Below are 27,014 nucleotides of genomic sequence, written 5' to 3' on the forward strand. Positions count from 1 at the left end.
ATAGTCACCCACACTCCTCTGTATAAGATATGTTGAGTAACATACCTTCACTGTGAGTTCAGAATGAATTTTGTAGAAGAACATAGATAAAGTTTTCTTAAGAACGAGGTTCATCCAACCTGCTTGTACAGCATGTATCACCTTGCACGTGTCAGCATCTTGAAGAGTGGCATTAGTGGTCCACCCTAAATCAGTTGGCACATCTTTCAGTGAAAAGCATGTTGGGTATGTGGCTGTTTCTGCATATGAGGGTGCCAACAAAGCAGAATTTCTCAAAAGAGCATCAACAATTAAATTAAGTCTTCCTCGGATATATACCAAATCAAAGTTATACTGCTACAGCTGAATAATCCACCACTGGACCCTCACGCTCAGCTGATCAATGGGACACAAATGATCAGTTTCTAAGGTGAAATGTCTTCCCACTAAGTAAAACTTCAAGTGTACAATAGCAAAAAACCTCGCCAAGACCTGTGGTTCAGTCTGGGAATACGTCACTTTTGTTCAGGTGAGAGTACAGGATTTAAATGTAACTGGCAGTCCCCCCTGGAACAGAACTGCACCCAGCTCCCAATTGCATGCTTCACTTTGACTCACCATGGGTTTCTATAGATCAAAATAAGCCTGGGACTGGATCCACCAGAGGGCTTGATGCAGGGTTTCAAAAGCTTGCTTTGCTTTTTTAGTCCAAACCAACTGCCCCTGGCTCTGGGTTAAACCCCACAGCAGTTTAGCAAGGGTACTAAAAGGGGGCAGAGCACAACCACCTATATATTGAGCTAGGCCACGGAACAAACATAAATCAGTATCGGAGCAACAGCTGGTAGCTGTTAGGCCATCAGTTTCACACCATTGATGGACAAAGAATACCCGAGAAACTCCACAGCAACCTTTGCAAAACTGCACTTGGCCCAGTCAACTTTATGCCAGCTTGTTGGAGTTGGGTTAGCATCAGGTCCAGAACAACATTATGCTCAGGAGGAGTCTGAGCAAAGATGAGAATATCATCCAAATAGCAACATGTACCCTAGTTATTATCCGGGTGCTGAGACCACTTTCTGTAATACCTCAGGAGCAGAGACTAATCCAAAAGGGAGCTGTTGATAGCAATACTCCCAAACGGTTTGCTGACAGGTCAACAACAACTGCAAACTTTCAGGTACTTGCCAATAACCGGATTGGTAGTCCAACACAGAGAAAATCCGGGATCCACTTATTCACCAAGTCACCTCATTGAAGGCAATTGAAACTGCTCATGTTTCACATATTTATGAAGGTCCCTAAAATCTGTGCACAAATGAATATCACCACTCTTCTTCTTGTGACAAAGCTCCTCCTCTACCTTGGTGGGTCTTGCACTTACTGGCGGATTTGCTTGCCTTGGAGCTTCACGGCAGCCCTCAGTTTGGCCGTTTTCGTGAACCCACAGTCCAGGTCAACTCCTCCTGTGTCGGACCAGGAGTTGGGAGGTTTGGGGGGAACCCAGGTCCGCCCTCTATTCCGGGTTCCAGCCCAGGGCCCTGTGGAATGCAGCTGTCTAGAGTGCCTCCTGGAACAGCTGTGCGACAGCTACAACTCCCTGGGCTACTTCCCCATGGCCTCCTCCCAACACCTTCTTTATCCTCACCATAGGACCTTCCTCCTGGTGTCTGATAATGCTTGTACTCCTCAGTCCTCCAACAGTATGTGCTTTCACTCTCAGCTCCTTACATGCGCACCACAAACTGAAGTGAGCTCCTTTTTAAACCCAGGTGCCCTGATTAGCCTGCCTTAATTGATTCTAACAGCTTCTTGACTGGCTGCAGGTGTTCTAATCAGCCTGTCTGTCTTAATTGTCTCCAGAAGGTTCCTGATTGTTCTGGAACCTTCCCTGTTACCTTACCCAGGGAAAAGGGACCTACTCAGCCTGGGGCTAATCTATCTGCCTTCGATTACTCTCCTGTAGCCATCCGGCCTGACCCTGTCACATTGTATATGATCACAATGGGTGAGATCCAATCCTTCCATCTTCCAAAAGATACTAAATTCTGTTTGGATCTTCTCCATAAGTGCAGGAAGTATGCAATGTGCAGGTGGTGCACATTTCCATGTTCAAATCCACCTGCAGAGAGTATGCATATCCTATGCTGTCTCTCAATGATCCTTTGCACACTCCCTTCTGTTCTAGCCAACATAATCCCACCTGAAATATCCTGTGCAAGTTCATTATACCAAGATGTAAGGAAAATAATGGAACTGCATACGCAGCCATGCCTTTAACAATGTAAAACTTTGCAGTCAAGGCTATGCCCTTGTAGGGTGCAGAGCATACAGCTTTGCCCACTGTCTGCAAGACATACAAATTCTAAGCATTTATAATTACCATTGTCAGGCAACTGTCCAGACTGTGAACTAACTCAGAAGGGAGAACATTAAGTTCAGCACCTGTATCCACCATGCACTTCAGCAGTGTGCCATTAATTTCAGGATACCACCTACAGCGTCTTACCACATGTGAAGATCATACTAAAGGAAACATCAATAAAAGTGGTCTCGACCAGCTCCACATTCACAGGCCTCCCATCTTTGTGAATCAGTGTCTGCGGCGCACTAAGTTAAAACATGTCCTTCCTTCTCACAAGCCTGACTGGGCAGGCAGGGAAATTGGCCAAGTGACCCATACTATCACAGCAGAAACAGTGAGGAGCTGGCAACTTTCACTGCTGAGGCCATGGTACGGCAATAGGTAGCATCATAGGATTCTCGGTGATGGAAGCAGGTGGAGGAGCTGATGGCTTAAGAGGAGACACAAAGGTAGCAGCAGTCTGAAACACAGAACAACTTTCACCCCAAGTGCTAGCAAAGGCCTCCCTCTTAGCAACTGTTGCATCAAAAGTTAGCATTCTCACATCTTCAACCAGTAACTGTTCATCCAGTGTGGTTAATCAGAAAAATATCCCTGAGCATGATCATCATAAATCCCCGAATTCACAGTCCCTGACCCATTACTGCAGATGACATGCAAACTCGTGTATAGTTTCGTAGGATTCCTGGAGAGCTTCAAAAAACATTTTCCTCTTTACCAGAACAGGTTTTAGAGTGGTAGCCGTGTTAGTCTGTATCAGCAAAAGCAACAAGGAGTCCTTGTGGCACCTTAGAAACTAACAAATTTATTTGGACATAAGCTTTCGTGGGCTAGAACCCACTTCATCAGATGCATTGAGTGAAAAATACAGTAGCAGGTATAAATACACAGCACATAAAAAGATGGGAGTTGCCTTACCAAGTGAGAGGTCAGTCTAACCAGACAATTCAATTAACAGTAGGATACCAAGGGAGGAAAAATCACTTTTGTAGTGGTAATGAGAGTGGCCCATTTCAAACAGTTGACAAGAAGGTGTGAGTAACAGTAAGGGGAAATTAGTATGGGGAAAATTAGGTTTTGTAATGTCCCAACCACTCCCAGTCTTTATTCAGTCCTAATTTGATGGTGTTCAGTTTGCAAATTAATTCCAGTTTTGCAGTTTCACATTAGAGTCTATTTTTTAAGTTTTTTTGTTGAAGAATTGCCACTTTTAGGTCTGTTATTGAGTGACCAGGGAGACTGAAGTGTTCTCCTACTGTTTTTTGAATGTTATAATTCCTGATGTCAGATTTGTGTCCATTTATTCTTTTGCGTAGAGACTGTTCAGTTTGGCCAATGTACATGGCAGAGGGGCATTGCTGGCATATGATGGCATATATCACGTTGGTAGATGTGCAGGTGAAAGAGCCCCTGATGGTATGGCTGATGTGGTTAGGTCCTATGATGGTGTCCCTTGAATAGATATGTGGACAGAGCTGGCACCGGGGTTTGTTGAAGGGTTTGGTTCCTGGGTTGGTGTTTTTGTTGTGTGGTGAGTATTTGCTTCAGAATAGACTATCCAATGCCAAAATACTTGTTGCGGTGCTGCACAGCTGCATCAAAGGAGGACTTGGGCTCCAGGAGCCCACCATAAATATCAATGCCATCACGTGGCACCATGGAGCATCGGAGAGCTGTATAATCTGCAGATAGTTCCAAAAATTCTGAATAAAGTATCACCATCGAAGGCTGTGCCGGCAGCACGAGTTGCAGAACAGAAGCACTCATTGCCATGTTATACTCTGGTGCACCCCAGAATAGCAGTCCAAAAAATCACCCCAAGTAAGACATGCCAGTAGACTGTGAGTCAAAACATGCTAAGGCTGTGTGTGTGCACACAAACAGGAACAAGAGCACTGAATCCAGGTAGCAGGAACCAGGAAACAAAACAGAACAGGGACCAGGAAGGCAACACGCACACCAGTCATCACAAGAGGCACCGTGCTAACATGTTGGACTCAGGGAGAGGCCAGGATCCAGCTTTTACCTACAGTAACTGACAAATAAATCAGGCCATACAGTTGGGAACTGACCCTAATTACATTCTGCTTCCAAAACAGATGAAAAATGGCACATGTGGGGAAACCCACTCCTGAAAAAGAGGCAGAGAGTAAAAGCATACATTTGGGAAATGTAAAACGTTCCCATACTGATCCCACCTGTTTGTCGGATACTGCTAAGTTCTGATCCACTTTCAGCAGCTCCGCTTCCCTCCACGCCGACTGATACGCCTGAAGCAAAGCTCTTCTCCGAATCTTGGGCAAAGCTAAGTTATTGTCCATCTGAGAATAGCAGCAATGGATCTCTTGCCTCATTCTAAGCAATTCCTCTTCAGATAACGAAAGGGGCAAACTTAAAAGTCTCCTGTTAAAAAACAAAAACAAACACATGCTGTTCTGTGGCATATGCAAACTGGCACAGGGAAGAAAAAAAACCAAAACCAAACTATCTTCAGAGATCCTAGGAACCTGCAAAGTGTGTTCCCCTTCCCAGGTGGCCAGATTCTCCAGACAGCAGGGTGTTAGAGCTGGTAAAAAAAAAAAGATTTTGGAAGAAATTAATTGTTATGAATTTTTTACATAAAATTTTAAAATATTGTCAACATAAATCAAAATGAAAAATGTTCAGGGTGGTTTTTGTGTGTGTGCATTCTCTCTCTCTCTCTCATTTTTCCATAGGGAGATATTGGGGGGAACGTGTAAATAAACCTGGAAATGGGGAGGGAAGGGGAAGGACCTTTTGATTTGTTTTGAAAAAAAAAAATCAAATGATACAAAACATTTCCCAGGAAGATTCTAATATAGTTCTAAAATCCATTTTTCAATGGGTAACATTGGTGAAAATTTTGCAACCAGTTCTTCTCTGCATCATCATTTGCTACTTTGAGGGCTTGCAACCCAGAGTGCACTGTCAGGGGTGTGCATGAACTTCAGTAAAGGCTTATCTCCTGAACAGGATGTATAAAGAAGTAAAGCCCTTTGTGCCCTCCTTACCCTTACAGGCCCATATAAGGACCAGATATGATGAATGTTTACTGGTAAATTCTCAGTTTAGATCACTATAGAAAACCAGAGTTTCTTAGATACACATTTGTAAACATTCATAGAATCATAGAATATCAGGGATGGAAGGGACCTCTGGAGGTCATCTAGTCCAAACCCCTGTTCAAAGCAGGACCAATCCCCAACATCCCTATATCAGCTTTTTAAATAGAAGGAATACTAGAAATTATTAGAATTCTTAGTAACATTTTCAAAATACCATAGAGATAAGTAATAAATGAGAATGCTAATTATTTGTCAAATCCCTATAAAAGGAAAATTTGCCAGCTCTCTGTTGGATGTATATGGATCTGTTACAAAAATGGACAGATTCCTCTCAAATTTAGTCTGTTTACTATCTGTTCTAGAGTTCATGTAACCACTGACTATTAATCTGTGATATATAATATTTACCGTAATGGTATGTCATAACCCAGTATTCTGTATTTTAACACATTCTCTTTCTTGTCTCCCTAAATTTCTACAAACAGAACCAGCTCAGAAGCTGGGAGAATTAATTTTTAAAAGGGCAGATTGGTATTGCTTATTTTTCAGTGTGTGTATATATATACAGAAAATAAGCAAATGTCAATCTGATAAACTATATACTACCTTTTTATGTACCTACCTTTTTCAGCAAAGCTATTGGGTGGGAATAATAACCAGGGTCATGGAGACACTGACATGTTAAACTATTTCATGGCTTATCTTTTGTTATGAACAGTTCAGTGAGGCACAGAGGGCCAGATTCTGATCTTAGTAACTCTGGGTGTGACTATAACCAGGGTCATGGAGTTACTCCAGATTTATACTGGTGGAGATGAGATCAGAATCTGATTCTCCCCAGGGGAACAGAAGGGAATCATCTGAGTCCTGAAACTCCCCACTACTTTTACCCTTTTCATCATTCTATCTTACCAGCAACACCACCTTGGATTGGTTAGGGTATATTAGGTACCTCTCCCCTTTAGAGTAAAACAACAGACTACTAAGTCTTGGGTGAGCGAAAAGAGGTTGGTTGATAGAAAACAAACTGAGGTGCTCCCCATGCGCAAGTAATGTGGACTGCCACCAGATCACTCCAAGCTTCAACCAGCCCAGAAGGGACCTCAAGGCCCAAATTCTGATTTCTGCAGTGGCAATGTGCTGCTCTACCACAAGGCCAGTTTTAATACCTTTCATGCCATTGGGTCAGGAACAGTTCAGAAAAAACACATTTAACTTTAATTTTGCAGCAACTGTGGGTGAAAGGAACAATTTGATATTAGATGCTAAGTTGGAGCTCTCCCTCTTAAATTTAATTCTTGGATATATTTCTGATACCTGAAGGTTACCTGATAACAAGGCACCGTGTTTCCAACATGCAGCTTTGGTCGCTAAAAAATTAATCCTGCAAAAGTGGAAAAGTTGATCTCCACCAAACATCAATGCCTGGCTCAATGATATGGCTGATCTTTCAGCTAGTGAATTACTGGCATTCCACAGAAGGGGAATGCCTGAAAAATTCAAAGCAATTTGTGCTGACTTTTTACAGGTCTATGATTAACGCAGACCCTGAAGATAGATTGCTTGCTTCACCTGCCCTCCCTTTAGCTTGACCCTCTTTATTTACTTTGTGTATTATGCTGAATCTTGTATTTTGATATATTTGTTATATATGAAAAAATTAATAAAAATTATAAATATATATAAAATTTGCAGCAATAAACTTCCCCCTGCCCCAGTAGTCCTAAAAAGGAGGAAATAGCCTATTTGTTTAAAGATTAAACAATAACTAATTCAAGCAGTTTTTAAAAACAGCACACTGATGCACTAACAAAGAGTTTCAATTTTAAAATTACAATATATTGTCTCCAGTGTTTTAGAAGGATGATTTTACTTTAATCACAGTGCCAACAGGTTGTCATTATTTCCATAAAATATGCCTATGACACTTTTAGAAATTCTTCTCTGAATCAAATGATTGTAGTCAGTCTCTAAATTAAAATATTCATATTTACACTGTTTTCATCCACCTAAGACACCTATCTGAAGGCATCATTTCCCAATAGGCAGCACTTACTGCTCCACAATATTGCCTTAGATTTATACATAGAAAGGTAGCACTGCCAGAAAAAACAGTGGATTAGAAACTACGGCAGATCTCTTATGCCATGCCTATGTTAGGAAACAGGTTTCAGAGTAACAGCCGTGTTAGTCTGTATTCGCAAAAAGAAAAGGAGTACTTGTGGCACCTTAGAGACTAACCAATTTATTAGAGCATAAGCTTTCGTGAGCTACAGCTCACTTCATCAGATGCATATCGTGGAAACTGCAGCAGACTTTATATATACACAGAGAATATGAAACAATACCTCCTCCCACCCCACTGTCCTGCTGGTAATAGCTTATCTAAAGTGATTATCAGGTGGGCCATTTCCAGCACAAATCCAGGTTTTCTCACCCTCCACCCCCCCACACAAATTCACTCTCCTGCTGGTGATAGCCCATCCAAAGTGACAACGCACACTTTGCTTCTCTACAAAAGAAAAAGGACACTAAACTTTGTAAACTACTACATGCTACAAGGGGCCACAGCAATGGTTCCCTCAACCCACCTAGCAATATTGTTAACCTATCCAACTATACTCTCAGCCCAGCAGAAGCAGCTGTTCTATCTCGGGGCCTCTCCTTCTGCCCCTCCACCCCCACGAACATGATACAGTTCTGTGGTGACCTAGAATCCTATTTTCGACGTCTCCGACTCAAGGAATATTTCCAAAATACCTCTGAACAGCATACTAATCCACAGAGGTCTCCCTACCAACACTACAGAAAGAGGGATTCTAGGTGGACTCCTCCTGAAGGTCGAAACAGCAGACTGGACTTCTACATAGAGTGCTTCCGCCGACGTGCACGGGCTGAAATTGTGGAAAAGCAGCATCACTTGCCCCATAACCTCAGCCATGCGGAACGCAATGCCATCCACAGCCTCAGAAACAACTCTGACATCATAATCAAAAAGGCTGACAAAGGAGGTGCTGTTGTCATCATGAATAGGTCAGAATATGAACAAGAGGCTGCTCGGCAGCTCTCCAACACGAGTTTCTACAAGCCATTACCCTCTGATCCCACTGAGAGTTACCAAAAGCAACTACAGCATTTGCTCAAGAAACTTCCTGAAAAAGCACAAGATCAAATCCGCACAGACACACCCCTGGAACCCCGACCTGGGATATTCTATCTACTACCCAAGATCCATAAACCTGGAAATCCGGGGCGCCCCATCATCTCAGGCATTGGCACCCTGACAGCAGGATTGTCTGGCTATGTAGACTCCCTCCTCAGGCCCTACGCTACCAGCACTCCCAGCTACCTTCGAGACACCACTGACTTCCTGAGGAAACTTCAATCCATCGGTGATCTTCCTGATAACACCATCCTGGCCACTATGGATGTAGAAGCCCTCTACACCAACATTCCACACAAAGATGGACTACAAGCCATCAAGAACAGTATCCCCGATAATGTCACGGCTAACCTGGTGGCTGAACTTTGTGACTTTGTCCTTACCCATAACTACTTCACATTTGGGGACAATGTATACCTTCAGATCAGCGGCACTGCTATGGGTACCCGCATGGCCCCACAGTATGCCAACATTTTTATGGCTGATTTAGAACAACGCTTCCTCAGCTCTCGTCCCCTAAAGCCCCTACTCTACTTGCGCTATATTGATGACATCTTCATCATCTGGACCCATGGAAAAGAAGCCCTTGAGGAATTCCACCATGATTTCAACAATTTCCATCCCACCACCAACCTCGGCCTGGTCCAGTCCACACAAGAGATCCACTTCCTGGACACTACAGTGCTAATAAACAATGGTCACATAAACACCACCCTATACCGGAAACCTACTGACCGCTATTCCTACCTGCATGCCTCCAGCTTTCACCCTGACCACACCACACGATCCATCGTCTACAGCCAAGCTCTGCGATACAACCGCATTTGCTCCAACCCCTCAGACAGAGACAAACACCTACAAGATCTCTGTCAAGCTTTCTTACAACTACAATACCCACCTGCAGAAGTAAAGAAACAGATTGATAGAGCCAGAAGAGTTCCCAGAAGTTACCTACTACAGGACAGGCCTAACAAAGAAAATAACAGAACGCCACTAGCCGTCACCTTCAGCCCCCAACTAAAACCCCTCCAACGCATTATTAAGGATCTACAACCTATCCTAAAGGATGACCCAACACTCTCACAAATCTTGGGAGACAGGCCAGTCCTTGCCTACAGACAGCCCCGCAACCTGAAGCAAATACTCACCAACAACCACATACCACACAACAGAACCACTAACCCAGGAACTTATCCTTGCAACAAAGCCCGTTGCCAATTGTGCCCACATATCTATTCAGGGGACACCATCACAGGGCCTAATAACATCAGCCACACTATCAGAGGCTCGTTCACCTGCACATCCACCAATGTGATATATGCCATCATGTGCCAGCAATGCCCCTCTGCCATGTACATTGGTCAAACTGGACAGTCTCTACGTAAAAGAATAAATGGACACAAATCAGATGTCAAGAATTATAACATTCATAAACCAGTCGGAGAACACTTCAACCTCTCTGGTCACGCAATCACAGACATGAAGGTCGCTATCTTAAAACAAAAAAACTTCAAATCCAGACTCCAGCGAGAAACTGCTGAATTGGAATTCATTTGCAAATTGGATACTATTAATTTAGGCTTAAATAGAGACTTGGAGTGGCTAAGTCATTATGCAAGGTAGCCTGTTTCCTCTTGTTTTTTCCTACCCCCCCTCTTGATGTTCTGGTTTAACTTGGATTTAAACTTGAAGAGTGGTCAGTTTGGATGAGCTATTACCAGCAGGAGAGTGAGTTTGTGTGTGTATGGGGGTGGGGGGGATGTGAGAAAACCTGGATTTGTGCAGGAAATAGCCCAACTTGATTGTCATGCACATTGTGTAAAGAGTTGTCACTTTGGATGGGCTATCACCAGCCGGAGAGTGAATTTGTGTGGGGGGGTGGAGGGTGAGAAAACCTGGATTTGTGCTGGAAATGGCCCACCTGATGATCACTTTAGATAAGCTATTACCAGCAGGACAGTGGGGTGGGAGGAGGTATTGGTTCATATTCTCTCTGTATATATAAAGTCTGCTGCAGTTTCCACGATATGCATCTGATGAAGTGAGCTGTAGCTCACGAAAGCTTATGCTCTAATAAATTGGTTAGTCTCTAAGGTGCCACAAGTACTCCTTTTCTTTTTGCAAACATGTAGTTTGTGGCCACTTCCATTGGAGGAAACAGGACTTGTGTATAGTTCGTAAATATTCAAATTACACTAAGAAAAAAACCCTGAGTTTGGCTCACCAATTTCTGCTTCAAGTGGGAAACTGACCTGGAAGGCCCCAAAATCTGCTTAGCAAAGGGGAAATACTACAGTGTTACCCTGAGATTTAGTCACACGAAATCTGTGCACTTTAGAGATAAATTTCATGGAGTGACCTTAATGCAACCCTCTTGCATGTGTGTATTACAAAGAATCTTGAAAGCATTCACACAGTGAAAGATCTTGTGGTAATGCACAAGAGGCCAGTGAAAGTTACTGTGAGAATAATATACCTGCAGCCATACCTCATTGGGGTGTACTCTTGTCAGATTTTTACTAGCCAGTGAGTGTAGGGCTTGTTTTGTGTCACCTCAGAAGAATACTGAAAGCGGTAATGAAGAGAGGAGAGAGCAGTAGGAGATGTGGAGAGTTTACAGCCCTGCAGCTGTACATTTGTATGTATTTGTATGACAACCAATTCACCACTCCTGCAAATATACCAGGAGTGTGGGGGCAAGGTAAAGGGGCTGGTCTTGGCTGCACTGTACCCCTCTGATGATAGAAATAGGATGAGAGATGGCTAGAAAAGAAATGTATATGTGACAAGCTCATAGCTTTTGAGCAGATAAAGAACTAATAATGGGTTAAATATATGGATATTTTAAATTTAATTTCCTTACTGGGGATTTTTTTTTGATTGCAGGTTATAATAGAACCTAATGTAGCATTCATAGCCTTGGCCAAGTTAGCATGACCTTTAAGTAGTGATAATCTGTCGAGTAGCTTTGAAGCGTGAAATATACTTTGTGGGAATTACCTATTTTCTGCTGTATTTTCAAGAGAAATCAAAGATATTTTAGGTGGCTCACATAGTGATACCTATAGCTGAGGTTGCTTGATGCATCCTATTAGAAGCATCTGAAAACAGGGTTGTATAACTTTGCCAAACTCTATCTATTTTGGGGCTGAAATTTTTCATGCTGGAATTCTGCCCAAGGCTGAATTTGTTTGGAAAACTTCAGCAAAAGTGGCTTCCTCCTTTCCAAGAATGATGCTAGAGAAAAATATTTTTTGTCTATGTTAAAAAAAAATTGCATAACCATTTTATTGAGAAGCTTACGTGCTTCCCCCCCTCCCCCCATGCTTTGGAGCTGTGGTTCTTCAACCAGAGGTACACGTACCTCTGGGTGGACACAGAGGTCTTCCAGGGGCTACATCAACTCATGTAGATATTTGCCTAGTTTTACAACAGGCTACATAAAAACTAAAGTACAAACTAAAATTTCATACAGACAGTGACTTATTTATGATGTATATAATACTCTGAAATGTAAGTAAATATTTATATTCCAATTGATTTATAATTATATGGTAAAAATGAGGAAGTAAGGAACTTTTCAGTAATAATGTACTGTGCGATTTCTGTGTTCTTATGTCTGATTTTGTAAGCAGATAGTTTTGAAGTGAGGTAAAAATTGGGACAGATCAGACTCCTGAAGGGAGTACAGTAGTCTGGAAAGGTTGAGAGCCACTGCTTTGGAGCATGGACTTGAAATTCGGCAGAGAAGTGTCCTTGTGTCAAGAATGTGCTTTTTGCTGTCCCTGTGAAAATGTGCCCAATTTTGGCTGAATTATGAACCTCTAAAAATCTGTTTGCACGTGTTCAGTGGAGACTTAGGGCTTGGCTACACTTGCAAGTTAGAGTGCATTAAAGCAGCCCTGGGTGCCCTAACTCCTGATGGGTCCACACTGGCAAGGCACATAGAGTGCCTGGACTCCGCAGCTGGAGCGCTCCTGGTAATCCACCTCCATGAGAAGCATAAAGCTTGCTGCGCCCCACCTGAAACGCCTGGGCATCAGTGTGAACGAGGTGGTGCATTACTGCGCTGTGATTGGCCTCTGGAAACGTCCCATAATCCCCTGAAATAAAGTGGCCACTCTTCTCATTGTTTTGAAATCGACTACAGGAATGCAGATATGCCCTTTCATAGCTCCGTTTCTGACAACTGGCATGCTTACCTGCTCCGGGACAAAGCAAGCCATTAGTGTGGAATGCTGCTGTTGTGAGTGGGTGTGGGGGGGTGGCGGGGAGGTCTGCTGCTGTCTGAACTTACAAGACAGCATGCTGACATGCTCTCAGCCCCCCCAAAAACCTACTCTCTCCCCCCACATAAACACAACACACTCCCTGTCACACTCTACCCCCCTCCACCCCCATTTGAAAAGCACGTTGCAGCCAGTTGCATACTGGGATAGCTACCACAATGCACTGGTCTTTGTGGCATTGCAAGAGCTGCTAATGTGGCCACGCCAGTGTGCTTGCAGCTGACAGTGTAAACACACGGCAGCGTTTTCCTTGCTGCGGTCTCCGAAGGCTGGTTTAACTCCCAGTGCGCTACCTCTGCAAGTGTAGACATGCCCTTATTAGAGTTTGGCAGCTAAATTGTCTGAAGATTCCATCTACACCGAGCATGCTCCATCCCCTCATAGCTCCTGAGTACTGACTAGACTATATGTATCAACCCCACCGAGCAACTGATCATGATTTAATTGGGGATTGGTCCTGCTTTGAGCAGGGGGTTGGACAAGATGACCTCCTGAGGTCCCTTCCAACCCTGATATTCTATGATTCTATGCTTCGTCCTGGGGCTGCAGGGGCTGGACCAGAGCTGTTCATACAATTGCTTCTCTCAGCAGCCAGCTGATGCTGTGGCCTTGAGTGCCAGAATTCAGAGCAGGGAGATAATTCAACCCCCTTTTATATATGCATTATTTACAGTCTTTAATTACATGATCACAAACTATTGCACAAGCATCCTTAATTTCAGTATTTCCTAACTTTCGAGTGCTTGACTTTGTAACTGTAATACTCTTTTAACATAATTTTATGTTCACTTCAATCTCTCTGGTCACGCAATCACAGACATGAAGGTCGCTATCTTAAAACAAAAAAACTTCAAATCCAGACTCCAGCGAGAAACTGCTGAATTGGAATTCATTTGCAAATTGGATACTATTAATTTAGGCTTAAATAGAGTGGTCAGTTTGGATGAGCTATTACCAGCAGGAGAGTGAGTTTGTGTGTGTATGGGGGTGGGGGGGATATGAGAAAACCTGGATTTGTGCAGGAAATAGCCCAACTTGATTGTCATGCACATTGTGTAAAGAGTTGTCACTTTGGATGGGCTATCACCAGCAGGAGAGTGAATTTGTGTGGGGGGGTGGAGGGTGAGAAAACCTGGATTTGTGCTGGAAATGGCCCACCTGATAATCACTTTAGATAAGCTATTACCAGAAGGACAGTAGGGTGGGAGGAGGTATTGTTTCATATTCTCTGTGTATATATAAAGTCTGCTGCAGTTTCCACGATATGCATCTGATGAAGTGAGCTGTAGCTCACGAAAGCTTATGCTCTAATAAATTGGTTAGTCTCTAAGGTGCCACAAGTACTCCTTTTCTTTATGTTAGGAAAGGATTTTAAAGTGTTAATATTTTTGGCACAGAACGACTTCATAGTATTTTGAATGATTAACAAAAATAAAAAGCTATCGGTCAAAATAATTCTTGGTGAGAGACTAGAGCTGGTGTCTGGTGATCAAAATATCAAAACTAACAGTGTCAGAAAATGTAAAGACAGACATTTTTTAAAGAGCTTTTGATGGAATGTTGTATTATTGTTGTTTAGAAAAATGTACTGGAAAAATAAGTAGCTTTTAAGGATCTGATTTTTACTGTTGCTGTGTGAATAAAGATGGTATTTGACAAGTGTAACAGCAGCACTGCCAACTGGAATACATCGTCATAGAATCATAAAAGTTAGAAATGGAAAAGACCTAGGTCACTTAATCCATTTCACTACTGGTGCAGGATTGTTCTCTACAGTATATTTAGAGATAAGAAGACAGTATCTGAAAGATACATTGAAATGGTTTATGGAAAATTATTTTGAATTTTGAAAAACCAAAAGTCATTGAAAAGTTAGAAATGAATGGATTTTCAAACACTGTAAGTAACAGGCAGACTCCTATAGATCTGTTTTCTATAGCTCTATAATGTGCAGTTGGCAAACTTATTGGGACAATGTCAGGTCATCATATTTGGCCCAGTAGGTCTCATGTGTATCTGATTTTCTTTAGAAAAAAGGAAAATTCTTCCTCCCTCACCTGAAGTTGTTTAAGTTGACAGTAATGCTTTACAGTCCATTCTTTTTAATGAATACATGTCCGTACGACAGTGGGCAGATTTATTAGCCAGGGCAGTCCAAATAAAGCCCAAACCCTCAAGTTCAGTTCCATGTCCCCTTTCTCAAGGTGGGTTTATTAATAAAAAAGACAGTTACCTTTTCCGTAACTGGTGTTCTTCAAGATGTGTTGCTCATATCTATTCCACAACAGGTGTGCGTGCCACGTGCACCAGTGCCAGAAGTTTTTCCCCGCTCCCCCCATCCTCGGTTCCTTCTTGCCAGACAACTCCGACGAAGGGGAAGGAAGGTGGGATGTGGAATAGACATGAGCAACACATCTCGAAGAACACCAGTTACGGAAAAGGTAACTGTCTTTTCTTCGAGAGAGAGATTGCTCATGTGTTTTCCACAATAGGTGATTCCAAGCTATATCTGTTGGAGGTGGGTAGGAGTTCACAAGTTCCCAGGATGGAGGACAGCCCTGCCAAACCTGGCATCATCCCTGGTTTGGGGGACGATTTGGGGGATAGTGCGAGGTGAACGTTTGAACCGAAGACCACTTGGAGGCCCTACAAATGTCCTGGATGGGGACGTGGGACATGAAGGCAGCCGACGAGGCTTGCGTTCTAGTCGAGTGTGCCCTCACAATGGGTAGCCGGAGGGACACCCACCAGCTCATAACAGGAATGGATGCATGAAGTGATCTGATTGGGAAGCTGCTGAGTGGAAATCGGCTGGCCCCTCGCGCTCAGCCAAGGCGACGAACAGTTGCGAGAACTTTCCAAACGGCTTGGTCCGCTCGAGGTGGAAAGCCAGAGCCCGCCGCACATCAAGCGTGTGGAGACGGCGCTCCTCACTGCACGCGTGAGGCTTCAGCCAGAGGACCGGTAAAAAAATGTCCTGACCCATGTGGTAGGCGAAGACCACCTTTGGGAGGAACGTGGGGTGTGGGCGGAGCTGGACCTTGTCTTTATGAAAGACCATGTACAGCAGCTCGGAGGTCAGGGCCCTGAGCTCCGAGACTCGGCTGGCTGATGTGATTGCAACCAGGAAGGCCACCCTTCCATGAGAGGTGAGACCAGGAGCACGTGGCCCGTGATTCAAATGGGGGCCCTGTGAGACGAGCCAACACCAGGTTTAGGTCCCACTGTGGGACCGGGGGGGTCTAAAATATGGAAAAAGACGGTCCAAACCCTTAAGGAACCGGCCAGTCATAGCATGGGAAAATACCATGTGCCCTTGCACTGCCAGATGGAAGACCGATATGGCTGCCAGGTGCACCTTGACTGACGAGGGTGCCAGGCCCTGGGCCCTCAGGTGGAGGAGGTAATCAAGGATAAGCTGGGACCACTTCGACAAAAAACTGGGACCACTTCAACAAATAAGCATGGCGAGTGGAGGGCCGTCTACTTTTGAGGAGGACACACTGAACCTGCTCTGAGCATGTCTTTTCCTCTCCACCTAACCACTGAGCAGCTAAGCCGTGAGGTGAAGAACTGCCAGGTTGGGGTGGAGGAGGTGGCCCTGGTCCTGAGAGAGCAGGTCCGGGCGAAGCGGCAATGGCCATGGCGGAGCTACCTCCAGCCCCATTAGGATCCCGTACCAATGCTGCCTGGGCCACGCCGGGGCAATCAGGAGCACCCGGGCCTTGTCCGTCTTTATCTTCTCCAGGACCCTGCTGATTAGAGGGAATGGGGGAAAGGCATAGAGAAGCTGGCCTGACCAGGACAGGAGAAAGGCATTGGAGATAGCGCCCCTCCCCAGGGTCTCCCCTGGAGCAGAACCCGGGACATCGCTGGTTCTGACGAGTCACGAACAGGTCCACCTGGGGAGTTCCCCACCTTCGGAAGAGCTGGTGGGCCACTTCTGGGTGGAGGGACCACTCATGTTGTGAGGAAAAGTCCCTGGTCAAGCGATCCACCCTCTCGTTCTGGGCACCCGGTAGATGGAAGGCCTTCATGTGGATATTGTGGGCTATACAGAAGTCCCACAGCCTGAGGGCTTCACGGCAGAGGATCGAGCCCCACCTTGCCTGTTGGTATAGAACATTGAGGCCATGTTGTCTGTGAGGACCCTGACTACCTTGCCCTCCAGGTGTGAGCTCCTTGACGTTTATTTGTAAGGTCAGGTCTTGAGCTGATCACAGGCCTTGAGTCTGAAAGTTCCCCACATGGGCCTGCCAACCCAGGTCTAACGCATTGGACACCAGCTCCAACGACGGGGCCCTGTCCCTTGACAGGACCCCTTGGAGAATGTTGTTTGGGGTGGGCCACCACCGTAGGGAGGTGATCACAGAGTCCGGCATGGTGAGGACCGTGTCCATCCTGTCTGTGGCCTGGGAGAACTTCAAGGCCAACCAGAGCTGGAGGGGCCTCATCCTGAGTCTGGCGTAATGGACCACATACGTGCACGCTGACATGTGACCCAAGGGTTGTAGGCAAACCCTGGCTGTTGTCACCGGGAACCTTGTGACAGAGTCGATGAGGGTCTCGAATCTGTCTGGCGGGAGAGAGGCCCTGGCCAACACTATGTCCAGGAGCGCTCAGATAAACTCTATGCATTGGACTGGGACTAACGTGGACTTGGTGTTGTTTACCAACAGGCCCACTGTGGTGCACGTGGACAGGAGAAGAGCCATGTGATCCCTCTCCTGTGACCGGGAGGTGCCCTTGACAAGCCAATCGTCCAGATAGGGAAATATCTGGACCCACCGCCATCTGAGGTAGGCCGCTAACACTGACATACATTTTGTAAACACCCTGGGGGCAGTGGACAGACCAAATGGGAGGACCATGAATTGGCAATGATTCTGTCCCACTACGAAATGGAAGAAGCACCTGTACCCCTCGAATATGTGGATGTGGAAGGACGCATCCTGTAGATCAAGGGCAGTGTACCAGTCCCAGGAATGCAGGGAGGGGATGATGGAGGCCAGGGAGACCATGCGGAACTTGAGCTTCACCATGTACTCGTTCAGACCTTGGAGGTCCAGGATGGGCCTGAGCCCCCCTTTGGCCTTTGGGATAAGGAAATAGCGGGATTAATACCCCTTGCCCATGAACTCCTCGGGCACTGCCTCTATCGCTCCTAGACGTAGGAGCTGCCCCACATCCTGCTCGAGCAGAGCTTCGTGCGAGGGGTCCCCCAAGGGGGATGGGGGTGAGGGGTATTGGTTGGGGATGAAGTAAACTGGAGGGTGTAACCCCGGGAGATGGTGTTGAGGACTCATCGGTCCGAGGTTAGCCACGACCATTCCGGGAGGAAAGCACACAACTGGTTGGAGAAGGGAAGCTTTATTGGGGGTGGCTCCCTGATGAGGACTGGTGGGGTGCCCCCGAGCGTCCCGTCACAAATGCCTTTTCCCCACCTGCTTGCCCTTGGATGACCCAGGCTGGGGGGCAGGCTGAGACTGCCTCTTATAGTCCCGCTGCTTCTTATGGGCAGCCTCGTACTTCGGCAGGGTGGCCTGGGTGGGAGTCTGCTGCAGCTTGTGAAAGTAGAATGAATTATATTGAAATTATAATTCATTAGAGAAATGCTGCTTGAAAGATTTCTTGAAATATAGTTGTCAGGAAGAGAAACATTAAGGAGTGTGAGACAATGGGTGCTCAAACTAATTAAGTTAGAGCTCCTACTGAGCTAGGAGATTGGTAAATGTTAGTATGCAAATAAGATATGTATGTATATTTGTCAGTTTCTGCTTCCTTTTGTCTCTTATGTTAAATTGGCTTTGGCTTAGCTGTATAAATAAGTTAGCTTGAGCCTCAGAGAGGGGCTCACATATCTGGGTGCATTGGCAAAGCGCTTTCCTAATAAACAGAGTGATCTGACAAATTATGTGAGTCCTGAATCTGACTTTGACAGGCTTGAACTTAGGTTTTGCTGGAGAGGGGGCACAGAGGCCCAGAGTCTGGAGGGTCATGCAGGAGTCTTTCATGCCATGCAGCCTTGTATCTGTTTCCTCCGCAAACAGAGCTTTCCCATCAAACGGGAGATCCTGCATGGAAGACTGTGCCTCGCTGGACAGCCCAGAGAGCAGGAGCCATGGACACTGCAGAGGCCATTGATCGTGTGGCTGTGTCCTCAGCATCCAAAGCTGCCTGCAGGGACACCCTAGCGGCCGCTGCCCCTTCCTCCACTAGTGCCTTGAACTCCTTCCTATCGCGCTCCTGGAGGGAGTCCTCAAACTTGGGCAGGGAGCCCCACAGATTGAATTTGTACCAGCTCAGGAGAGCCTGATGGTTTGCCACTCGTAACTGGAAGCTCAAAGATGAATATACTTTCCTTTTGAAAGAGTCCAGTCTCCGAGAGTTTTTGTTCTTTGGAGTCAGGGCTGGCTGACCCTGCTGTTTCCTGTGGTTGACCGACAAGTATTCATGCCTCTTAGCGGGTACAAAGTACTTGCGTTCTGCCTTTTTAGAGATGGGAGCCAATGAGGCCGGTGTTTGCCACAGGGCACTTGAAATCTTAGCCACCCCTTCATGGAGAGGCAAGGCCACCCTACCTGGCACCGATGGGGACAAAACGTTAAACAGGGAGACCCAGGGCTCCTCCATCTCCTCTGCCTGGAGGTGGAGGCTTGCTGCCACCCTCTTTAAGAGTTCTTGGTGGGCCCTGAAGTCCTCCTGCGGGATGGAGGCGGGTAGGGCCGCAATCGCCTCCTCTGCACTTCTCTTACTTGCCAATAAATATTTCTATGTTGTATTTGGGGAAAAACAGATGATATAGTCTCATCATATTGTGATAACACTCTTTCCATCCCACTAGTGTCTCTGGACGATGTTAAACAGAAGCTACTAAAGTTAGACATTTTAAAATCAGCAGGTCCAGATTAATTTGCGCCCAAGAGTATTAAAAGAGCTGGGGTAGGAGCTTGCTGGACCTTTAATGTTGATTTTTAGTAAGTCTTGGAGCACTGTGGATGTTCCAGAAGACTGGAAGAAAGATAATGTTGTGCCGATTTTTAAAAAGGGCAAATGGGATGACCCAGGTCACTACAGGTCTATCAGAGATCTTGAGCAAGATAATGCAGTGGCTGATACAGGACTCAATTAATAAAGAACTACAGGAGAGTAATGTAAATTAATGCAACTCAACATGGGTTTATGAAAAACAGATCCTGTCAAACTAACCTGATACCTTTTTTTTGATGACATTACAAGTTTGGTTGATACAGGTAATAGTGTTGACGTAACATACTTAGATTTCTGTAAGGGGTTAGACTTGTTATTGCACAACTTTTTGATTAAAAAAATTAGAATGATATCAAATTAACATGATGGCATACATTAAATGAATTACAAACTGTCTACCTGATAAGGTCTCAAAATATAACTGTAAACGGGGAATCATTATCAAGCGGGTGTGTTTCCAGTGGGGTCCCACAAGGATGAGTTCTTGCCCCAACGCTATTCCACATTTTTATCTGTGACTTGGAAGAAAACATAAAATCATCACTCAAAGTTTGAAGATGACACAAAAATTGGAGGAGAAGTCAATAAGGAAGAGCACAGGTCACTGATTCAGATCAATCTGGACCATTTGGTAAATTGGGCACAAGTGAACAAAGTGTGTTTTAATATGGCTAAATATAAATGTATGCATCTAGGAACAAAGAATGTAGACCACACTTGCAGTATGGGGGACTCTTTTCTGAGAAGCAGCGACTCTGAAAAAGATTTGTGGGTCGTGGTGCATAATCAGATGAACATGTGCTCCCCCTGTGATGTTAATGTGATCCTGTGATGCACAAACAGAGTAATCTCCAGTAGAGGTTATTTTACTTCCATATGTGGCACTGGTGTGACCACTGCTGGAATACTATGTCCAGTTCTGCTGCCCACAATTCCAGAAGGATGTTCATAATTTGGAGAGGTTTCAGAGAAAAGCCACAAGAATTATTAAAGGATTAGAAAACATGCCTTAGTTTGAGCTCTTGGAGACGATCACTGTATTTAGCTTAACAAAGAGAAAGTTAAGGGGTGATTTGATCACAGTCTATAAGTATCTACCTGGGAAACAAATATTTAATAATAGGCTCTTTAGTCTAGCAAAGAAAGGTATAACACAATCCAGCAGCTGGAATTTGAAGCTAGCCAAATTCAGACTGAAAATAAAGCATAAATGTTTAACGGTGAGTGTAATTAACCACTGGAACAATTTACCAAGGGTCACGGTGGATTCTCCATCATGACAATTTTTAAATCAAGTTTGGATGTTCTTCTAAATGATATGCTCTAGGAATTATTTTTGGGGAAGTTCTATGGCCTGTGTTATACAGGCGATCAGAGCAGATGTTCATAATCCTCATTTCTGGTCTTGGGATCTGTGAATCTCTGAATACTGAGAGTTTTGCAAATAAAGCATGGCATACACTGAATTAAAGCCTAAAAATTCTAAATCACCCTTATAACTTTAATAATTTCAGCTTCTTGGAATTTTCATTAAAAATCCCCAAACAAACCAAAGGGTCTAATTTTCACTAGCACAGGGCAAAGACAGCACATATTGACTGCAGTACAAGTGGTGGGTACTGTGAACCTGTGAAACTCAGGTCCAAAGTTTATAGCAAAGAATTGATAGTTAAAAATTAAGCCCGCATGTTTGTTAAACTCATACTTACTAGAGGCATAACCAAGAAAAGAAAATGGACAGACACTTACATGAATACTAACTGTTCCCAACTCCTTAGTTTTTTTTGTTCTGCAATGCTCTGTTCCAGCTCTTGGCTCAGTTTTTGCCTGGTATTCTCAAGCCATTCCCCAGTGGCCATATTATTGTCATGTTCTTCTTTTTCAAGCTGTTCAGTTTGAATAGCAATTTCCTTTTTATGCTCCTCAACAATTTGTTGCAGGAACGGCTTTGGCACACTCAGTTTTAAAAGTTCTTGAGTGATTACTCCATACTGAATGCGTTTAAGTTCTTCAATAGCTTTCTCTGTCAAAGTAAATCTAAGCACTTTTATTTCTTCACCGGCATCATTATCAAGCTTTTCAATAAGCTCTTCAAATTCAACAGCATGTTCAGTCAGGAGCTTTTGCCAGTGGTTCAAGTAGTGGCTAACCTCTTTAGTGGTTTTGAAAGTGTCTCCTATCGACATCTGCTCCTTTCTTTGTTCTTTCTGCTGATTCATTTAAAAAAAAAAAGATACAAGGTAAATAGAAGAAACCTCTTTTTAGTTCCAATCCCCTATATACATATTTCATACCAAAGTGAAATTATACATAACAGTTTTTTGTAATACTCAAAATGACAATTTCATTGCATACTATCAGCACTGCATTCATATGTGCCCAAAAGGCCACTATTAATTTAGGTTGAAGTTAGACAGAATGCTAACACCAACAAAAATGCAGTGTGCAATTTATCTCATGCCCTGACACATTTTCAAATGTCTGAAAGGGTCAGAAATCTAATGAACTGGTAAAATTCCAAATGCAAACTCTGATCAAAGAAATAGAGGAAAGAAAAGAAAAAAGTTTTATTGATATTTCATATTACACTATGCAATATTTTCACTGTAAAGCTAGCCAAAGCTACCCTTGGTTTAACACAATTTATCATTTAAGACCACACCAGTGGGAAGCACAGAGAATACAATGGAAGTGTTGGCCCTCTGCATGATTGCCAGAGCTCCAAGGCATTTTATTCCAAAGAGTTTGGAAGCTCAGTGGGTTTGGAAGGTCATGCCACCTGGTCCCACTGTGGTAGAATCTAACCCTATGATCCCGACCTGATGAAATATCAGATTTCACAAATGGAAACTCAGCATTTTCTTCATGTATATCACTTACCTGCAGGTTTTCCCAATGGTAGGGAATGATCTGGTCTTCTGTTGTCAGGCTATGAATAACTGCTCAGTTAAGACAATACAGTAGAACCTCATAGCTACAAATACCTCGGGAATGGAGGTTGTTCGTAATTCTGAAATGTTCATAACTCTGAACAAAACACTATGATCGTTCTTTCAAAACTTTATAACTGAACATTGACTTAATACAGCTTTGAAACTTTACTCTGCAGAAGAAAAATACTGCTTTTAACCATCTTAATTTAAATTAAACCAGCACAGAAACAGTTTCCTTGCCAAATCTTTTTTTTAAACTTTCCCTTTATTTTTTTTTAGTAGTTTACGTTTAACGCAGTACTGTACAGTATTTGCTCTTTTTGTTTTTTTGTCTCTGCTGCTGCCTGATTGTGTATTTCTAGTTCCAAATAAGGTGCGTGGTTAACCAGTCAGTTCGTAACTCTGGTATTCATAACTCTGAGGTTCTACTGTATATTGTGGTAATGCCACTAAAAATTCTGAAGACTGATTTTCCTCTACTATCCTAGCATGGATGTTTGTTATCTTCATCGTCATAAAAGAATTAGACCTTATCTTTCAATTCAATCAGGGCTTTTTTCAGCATAATCCCAGGGTAAACCGTTACACTGTACATAATTACCTTTTGCAACATTTCTCGTCTTCTCTTAGTAACGAGTTTCTGGTGAAGCCTTTGCTTTTCCTGTTTTAAATTATGATCCAACTTCTGTTTAACAGAATGAACTTCTGCCTGAGCTTGATCTAGAAGTGGTCCCAAATGATTTTCAGACAAATGACCAGCTCTGTAATAAGAGTGTTTAATACCTGTTACCTTGAATACTTAACAGTAGAGAGAGAGAGAGACTGAGTGTGTGTGTTTGTACAAAGGCACATAGTTATTATTTATTTCTGTTGCTGTAATGCTTAACAGCCCCTAACAAGGCTCAGGATCCCACTGTATTGGACACTATGCAAGCAAATAATACAAAGACAGTCCATGCCTCCGAAAGCTCACAGTCTAGCATATAGATAATACGCAAGAGGTGAATAAACAAATGGGAGTGTGAGGGGAGACTGGGAAGGGAGGCGGGGGAAAAAACCAAGGAGATGCATACATATATAGAGTTAGTGTTAGACAGAAGATGCTCAAAGTAATGTGCATAAACGAAAAAATTAGGGAGTGCAGGCTCACGTGGTTTGGTCACGTAAAGCACAGTCCTCATGTAAAGCACAGTCCTGACAACTAGTGAGGAAGAGTCCAATGGCTCAAGACTGAAAGACAGAGATGCCAACCCAAGAAGAAGTGGTGGTACGTCATAAAGGAAAACATGTTAGCATGTGGTGTGATAGAGGATATGGCACTGAAAAGAGCACTTTGGAAGGAGAGGACTTGTAGTGTAGGATGGGATTAATGCAAGGAAAAAGAAGGGTATTGTACAGAATTTTCAAATTAGACATGTTTTATATTTATACATTATAGTCTGAAAATGTAAAAAGTCTCCTTAAATGTTATATATATATATATCACACATGCACAATAATTTTATACACACTACAAATGATAGTTAGCAAAACCTGTGTAAAGACTTTCACTCACTTCTACAATATTCATAATAAATCAAAAGAATTACCAGGATTTTGGATGAAAAGAGAAATATAGCAACTCCACAGACCAAACTTTCCCAGTCTTACACATACAGGACATCTTTTGGATTCAGGATAGATTTGCAAGATTATGACACCAGTCTAACTCCACTGACTTCTCTAATTCACATGAGTGCATGGGCTAGACACAATAAAGTATAGTCAGGTAAGTCTCTCCCTATTAACAACTCTAATTGCATTATAAAGACTGCTGCTATTCTTGTCACTCAAGAGTTCCCAAAATACCTTTGAACAATAGGGATATAAAGGAGGATCTTAAATCAACCAGGTTAGGCTTTTGGATTTTCGCTGTTATTACCATGACTCACAAGAAATATTTCTAATATTAAATACTGAGTATTCCCTAAAAGGAGGTTAAAAGGGTCAAAATGGAACCTGGGCTGAAAGTACTATCCCTAACACTGGATTTTTGTTCAAACCCTTCCTCAATTATTCTCCAAGTACCCAATTTTCAGAAGGGCTGAGCACTGTGCAGCTCACATTGGTTTCAAATGGAATTGTGTGCGCACAGCCCCTCTGAAAATCAGGACCTAATAACATATAGGGTTCACATGCCACTGTCCCGGCAAAGTCTCCAACACACTTCAACAGTTCGACTGTGGGCGAAATCTTGTAGTCCTTTATTCAGACCTTTCTCAGGAAAGGATTGAGACCAATTCCCATTGATTTCGTGAATTTACCTAGGATTTGTCCATATGAATTTAGCTGTCCCACATTTGTTCCAAGTTAGATTTTACCTCAAATTCCCAAAATAATCAAATTAAAGCGAAGTTGAAGAACATTTATTTAGTTGTGTGGCTTTTGCATTTTACCCAAAGTGAATAGAGAGCTCCTGTTCAAAGCCAGCACTTGCTTCTCCATCTACTGTTTGAGAGTTTACAGTCAATTAAATGAGCAACAGAACACTATCCCCTGCCTATCAAACTTGCTTTAAATTCTAATGAGGAGCTCAGCTCAGCCTCCCTCCTTATCACGTAGGTTTGCTAAGTTTTGCAGAACTCAATTTTTTCAACTTCCATCCATCACCTTTTTTTTAAAAAAAAATCTTCTGTGGGAAAAAGCCCACAAAGCAATCCCACCAACTGTCAACGTGCTCTACTTGAAGCCAAATAATATTTGTCCTTGCCTGAAACCAATTGATTATAAATTCCAATGATGCGACAGATAGATTGGGCAGTGCCAAGCCTCCCTTCAGCTTTGTGAACTGCAAATTCCATATCTAGGCTCCTTTCTGTGCCAAATACAAGGGAAAACAAAGTAGTATAACATGTGGGTGGCGGAATTAGATAGAAGGAAGAGCAAGTTATGCAAAATAATAATCAATCAAGATATTACTTTTAAATACCTTTAATCTATTTTGTGCTGGGGGAATTACCGAGGAGTCTCTGCAGCCCCTTTACAATCCCTACCCAGGGTGGAGTAAAAGGGCCTGCAGCAGGAATCAGAATTGGGGCCATGAGATGAAAGGTGGAGGGAAAGTGATGTAACATGCCAGCTAAGTGAACAGGGTGGTGATAGTACACACTGACTATGGGGACGATGATAGACACACATCTCATTAGTTCCAAGTTGATTTATTCTGTGGAATTGTTTTACGTGTAAAAATCTTAAAAGGCACTCAGATTAAATTGTAGGTAGTTGTGGGTACTACAGGGGGCCAGTAAAAAGGAATATGGACTGAGTTTCCAAAGACACAAACAATAGAGACAAGGAGGTGTAGCCATCGGTTCAAGCAGAAGCAGAGTGTCAGCTAAATAACACTAATAATATAAAAAGAAAAGGAGTACTTGTGGCACCTAAGAGACGAACAAATAAGCATAAGCTTTCATGAGCTACAGCTGAATGCATCCGATGAAGTGAGCTGTAGCTCACGAAAGCTTATGCTCAAATAAATTTGTTCGTCTCTAAGGTGCCACAAGTACTCCTTTTCTTTTTGCGAATACAGACTAACACGGCTGCTATTCTGAAACTAATAATATAATGGTTGTACCTCTAAGACAAAAATGAAAGCGTCTCCAGGCTACAGCTCAAGACTTAAAAGTCAAAATTAAAAAAGGAGCCAGTTAGAATGCCCAATATAATTGGCAACTCAGAGTTATGATTGACAATTAAAAAAAAAAAAAGCAAAAGGGCTTCAGACTTCAAACTATAGTTTGTCTGATGGGTAGGTTAGGTTGTGTATAGTTGTATTATATCTGAAGAAGTAAAGGAAACCACAACTATTTTAGACAGATCACTCCAGTGTGGAAATGACTAAGGGATGGAATCTAATTGATTAGAAAGCCCATATGATGGAAACAATGGATGAAATCCTTGCCCCACTGAAGACAATGGGAGTTTTGCCAAGGACTTCAGTGGGACCAGGATTTCACCCAACTGGATCAGTATTCTGCAGATGTCCAGATCAGAATTGCAATGAGTAATTCCTCATAGTAAAATCCAGACACAAAGAGCTGCTAAGCAAGTCATTAATCTTAATGCAGATAGCAGCTGCTCAGCACCTGGTGGGGTCAGGCCCCAAGACATTAAAGGCTTATGCTCTGCTGACGCAATAACAACAACAATGGGTAGCTTAGCTACCCCAGT

At 43.4% G+C, this 27,014-nt stretch overlaps 1 protein-coding gene across 6 annotated transcripts in view; it reads right to left on the minus strand.

The window, feature by feature from the left end:
• EVC2 (EvC ciliary complex subunit 2) overlaps window positions 1-27,014 on the minus strand; it is a 169,200-nt gene that overhangs the window by 51,121 nt on the left and 91,065 nt on the right. For 4 of the 6 annotated variants that reach the window (XM_073342529.1, XM_073342527.1, XM_073342533.1 and 1 more), the window contains 3 exons: window positions 23,407-23,566; window positions 21,622-22,082; window positions 4,543-4,747 (listed from right to left, as the gene is read on the minus strand). In XM_073342529.1, coding sequence (XP_073198630.1) covers window positions 4,543-4,747; window positions 21,622-22,082; window positions 23,407-23,566 — 826 coding nt within the window. The remainder of the gene's footprint in view (window positions 1-4,542; window positions 4,748-21,621; window positions 22,083-23,406; window positions 23,567-27,014) is intronic. The other 2 variants (XM_073342528.1, XM_073342532.1) reach the window with 1 other exon arrangement.

This window comes from Lepidochelys kempii, chromosome 4 (assembly GCF_965140265.1).
Source record: "Lepidochelys kempii isolate rLepKem1 chromosome 4, rLepKem1.hap2, whole genome shotgun sequence".
NCBI lineage: Eukaryota > Metazoa > Chordata > Testudines > Cheloniidae > Lepidochelys > Lepidochelys kempii.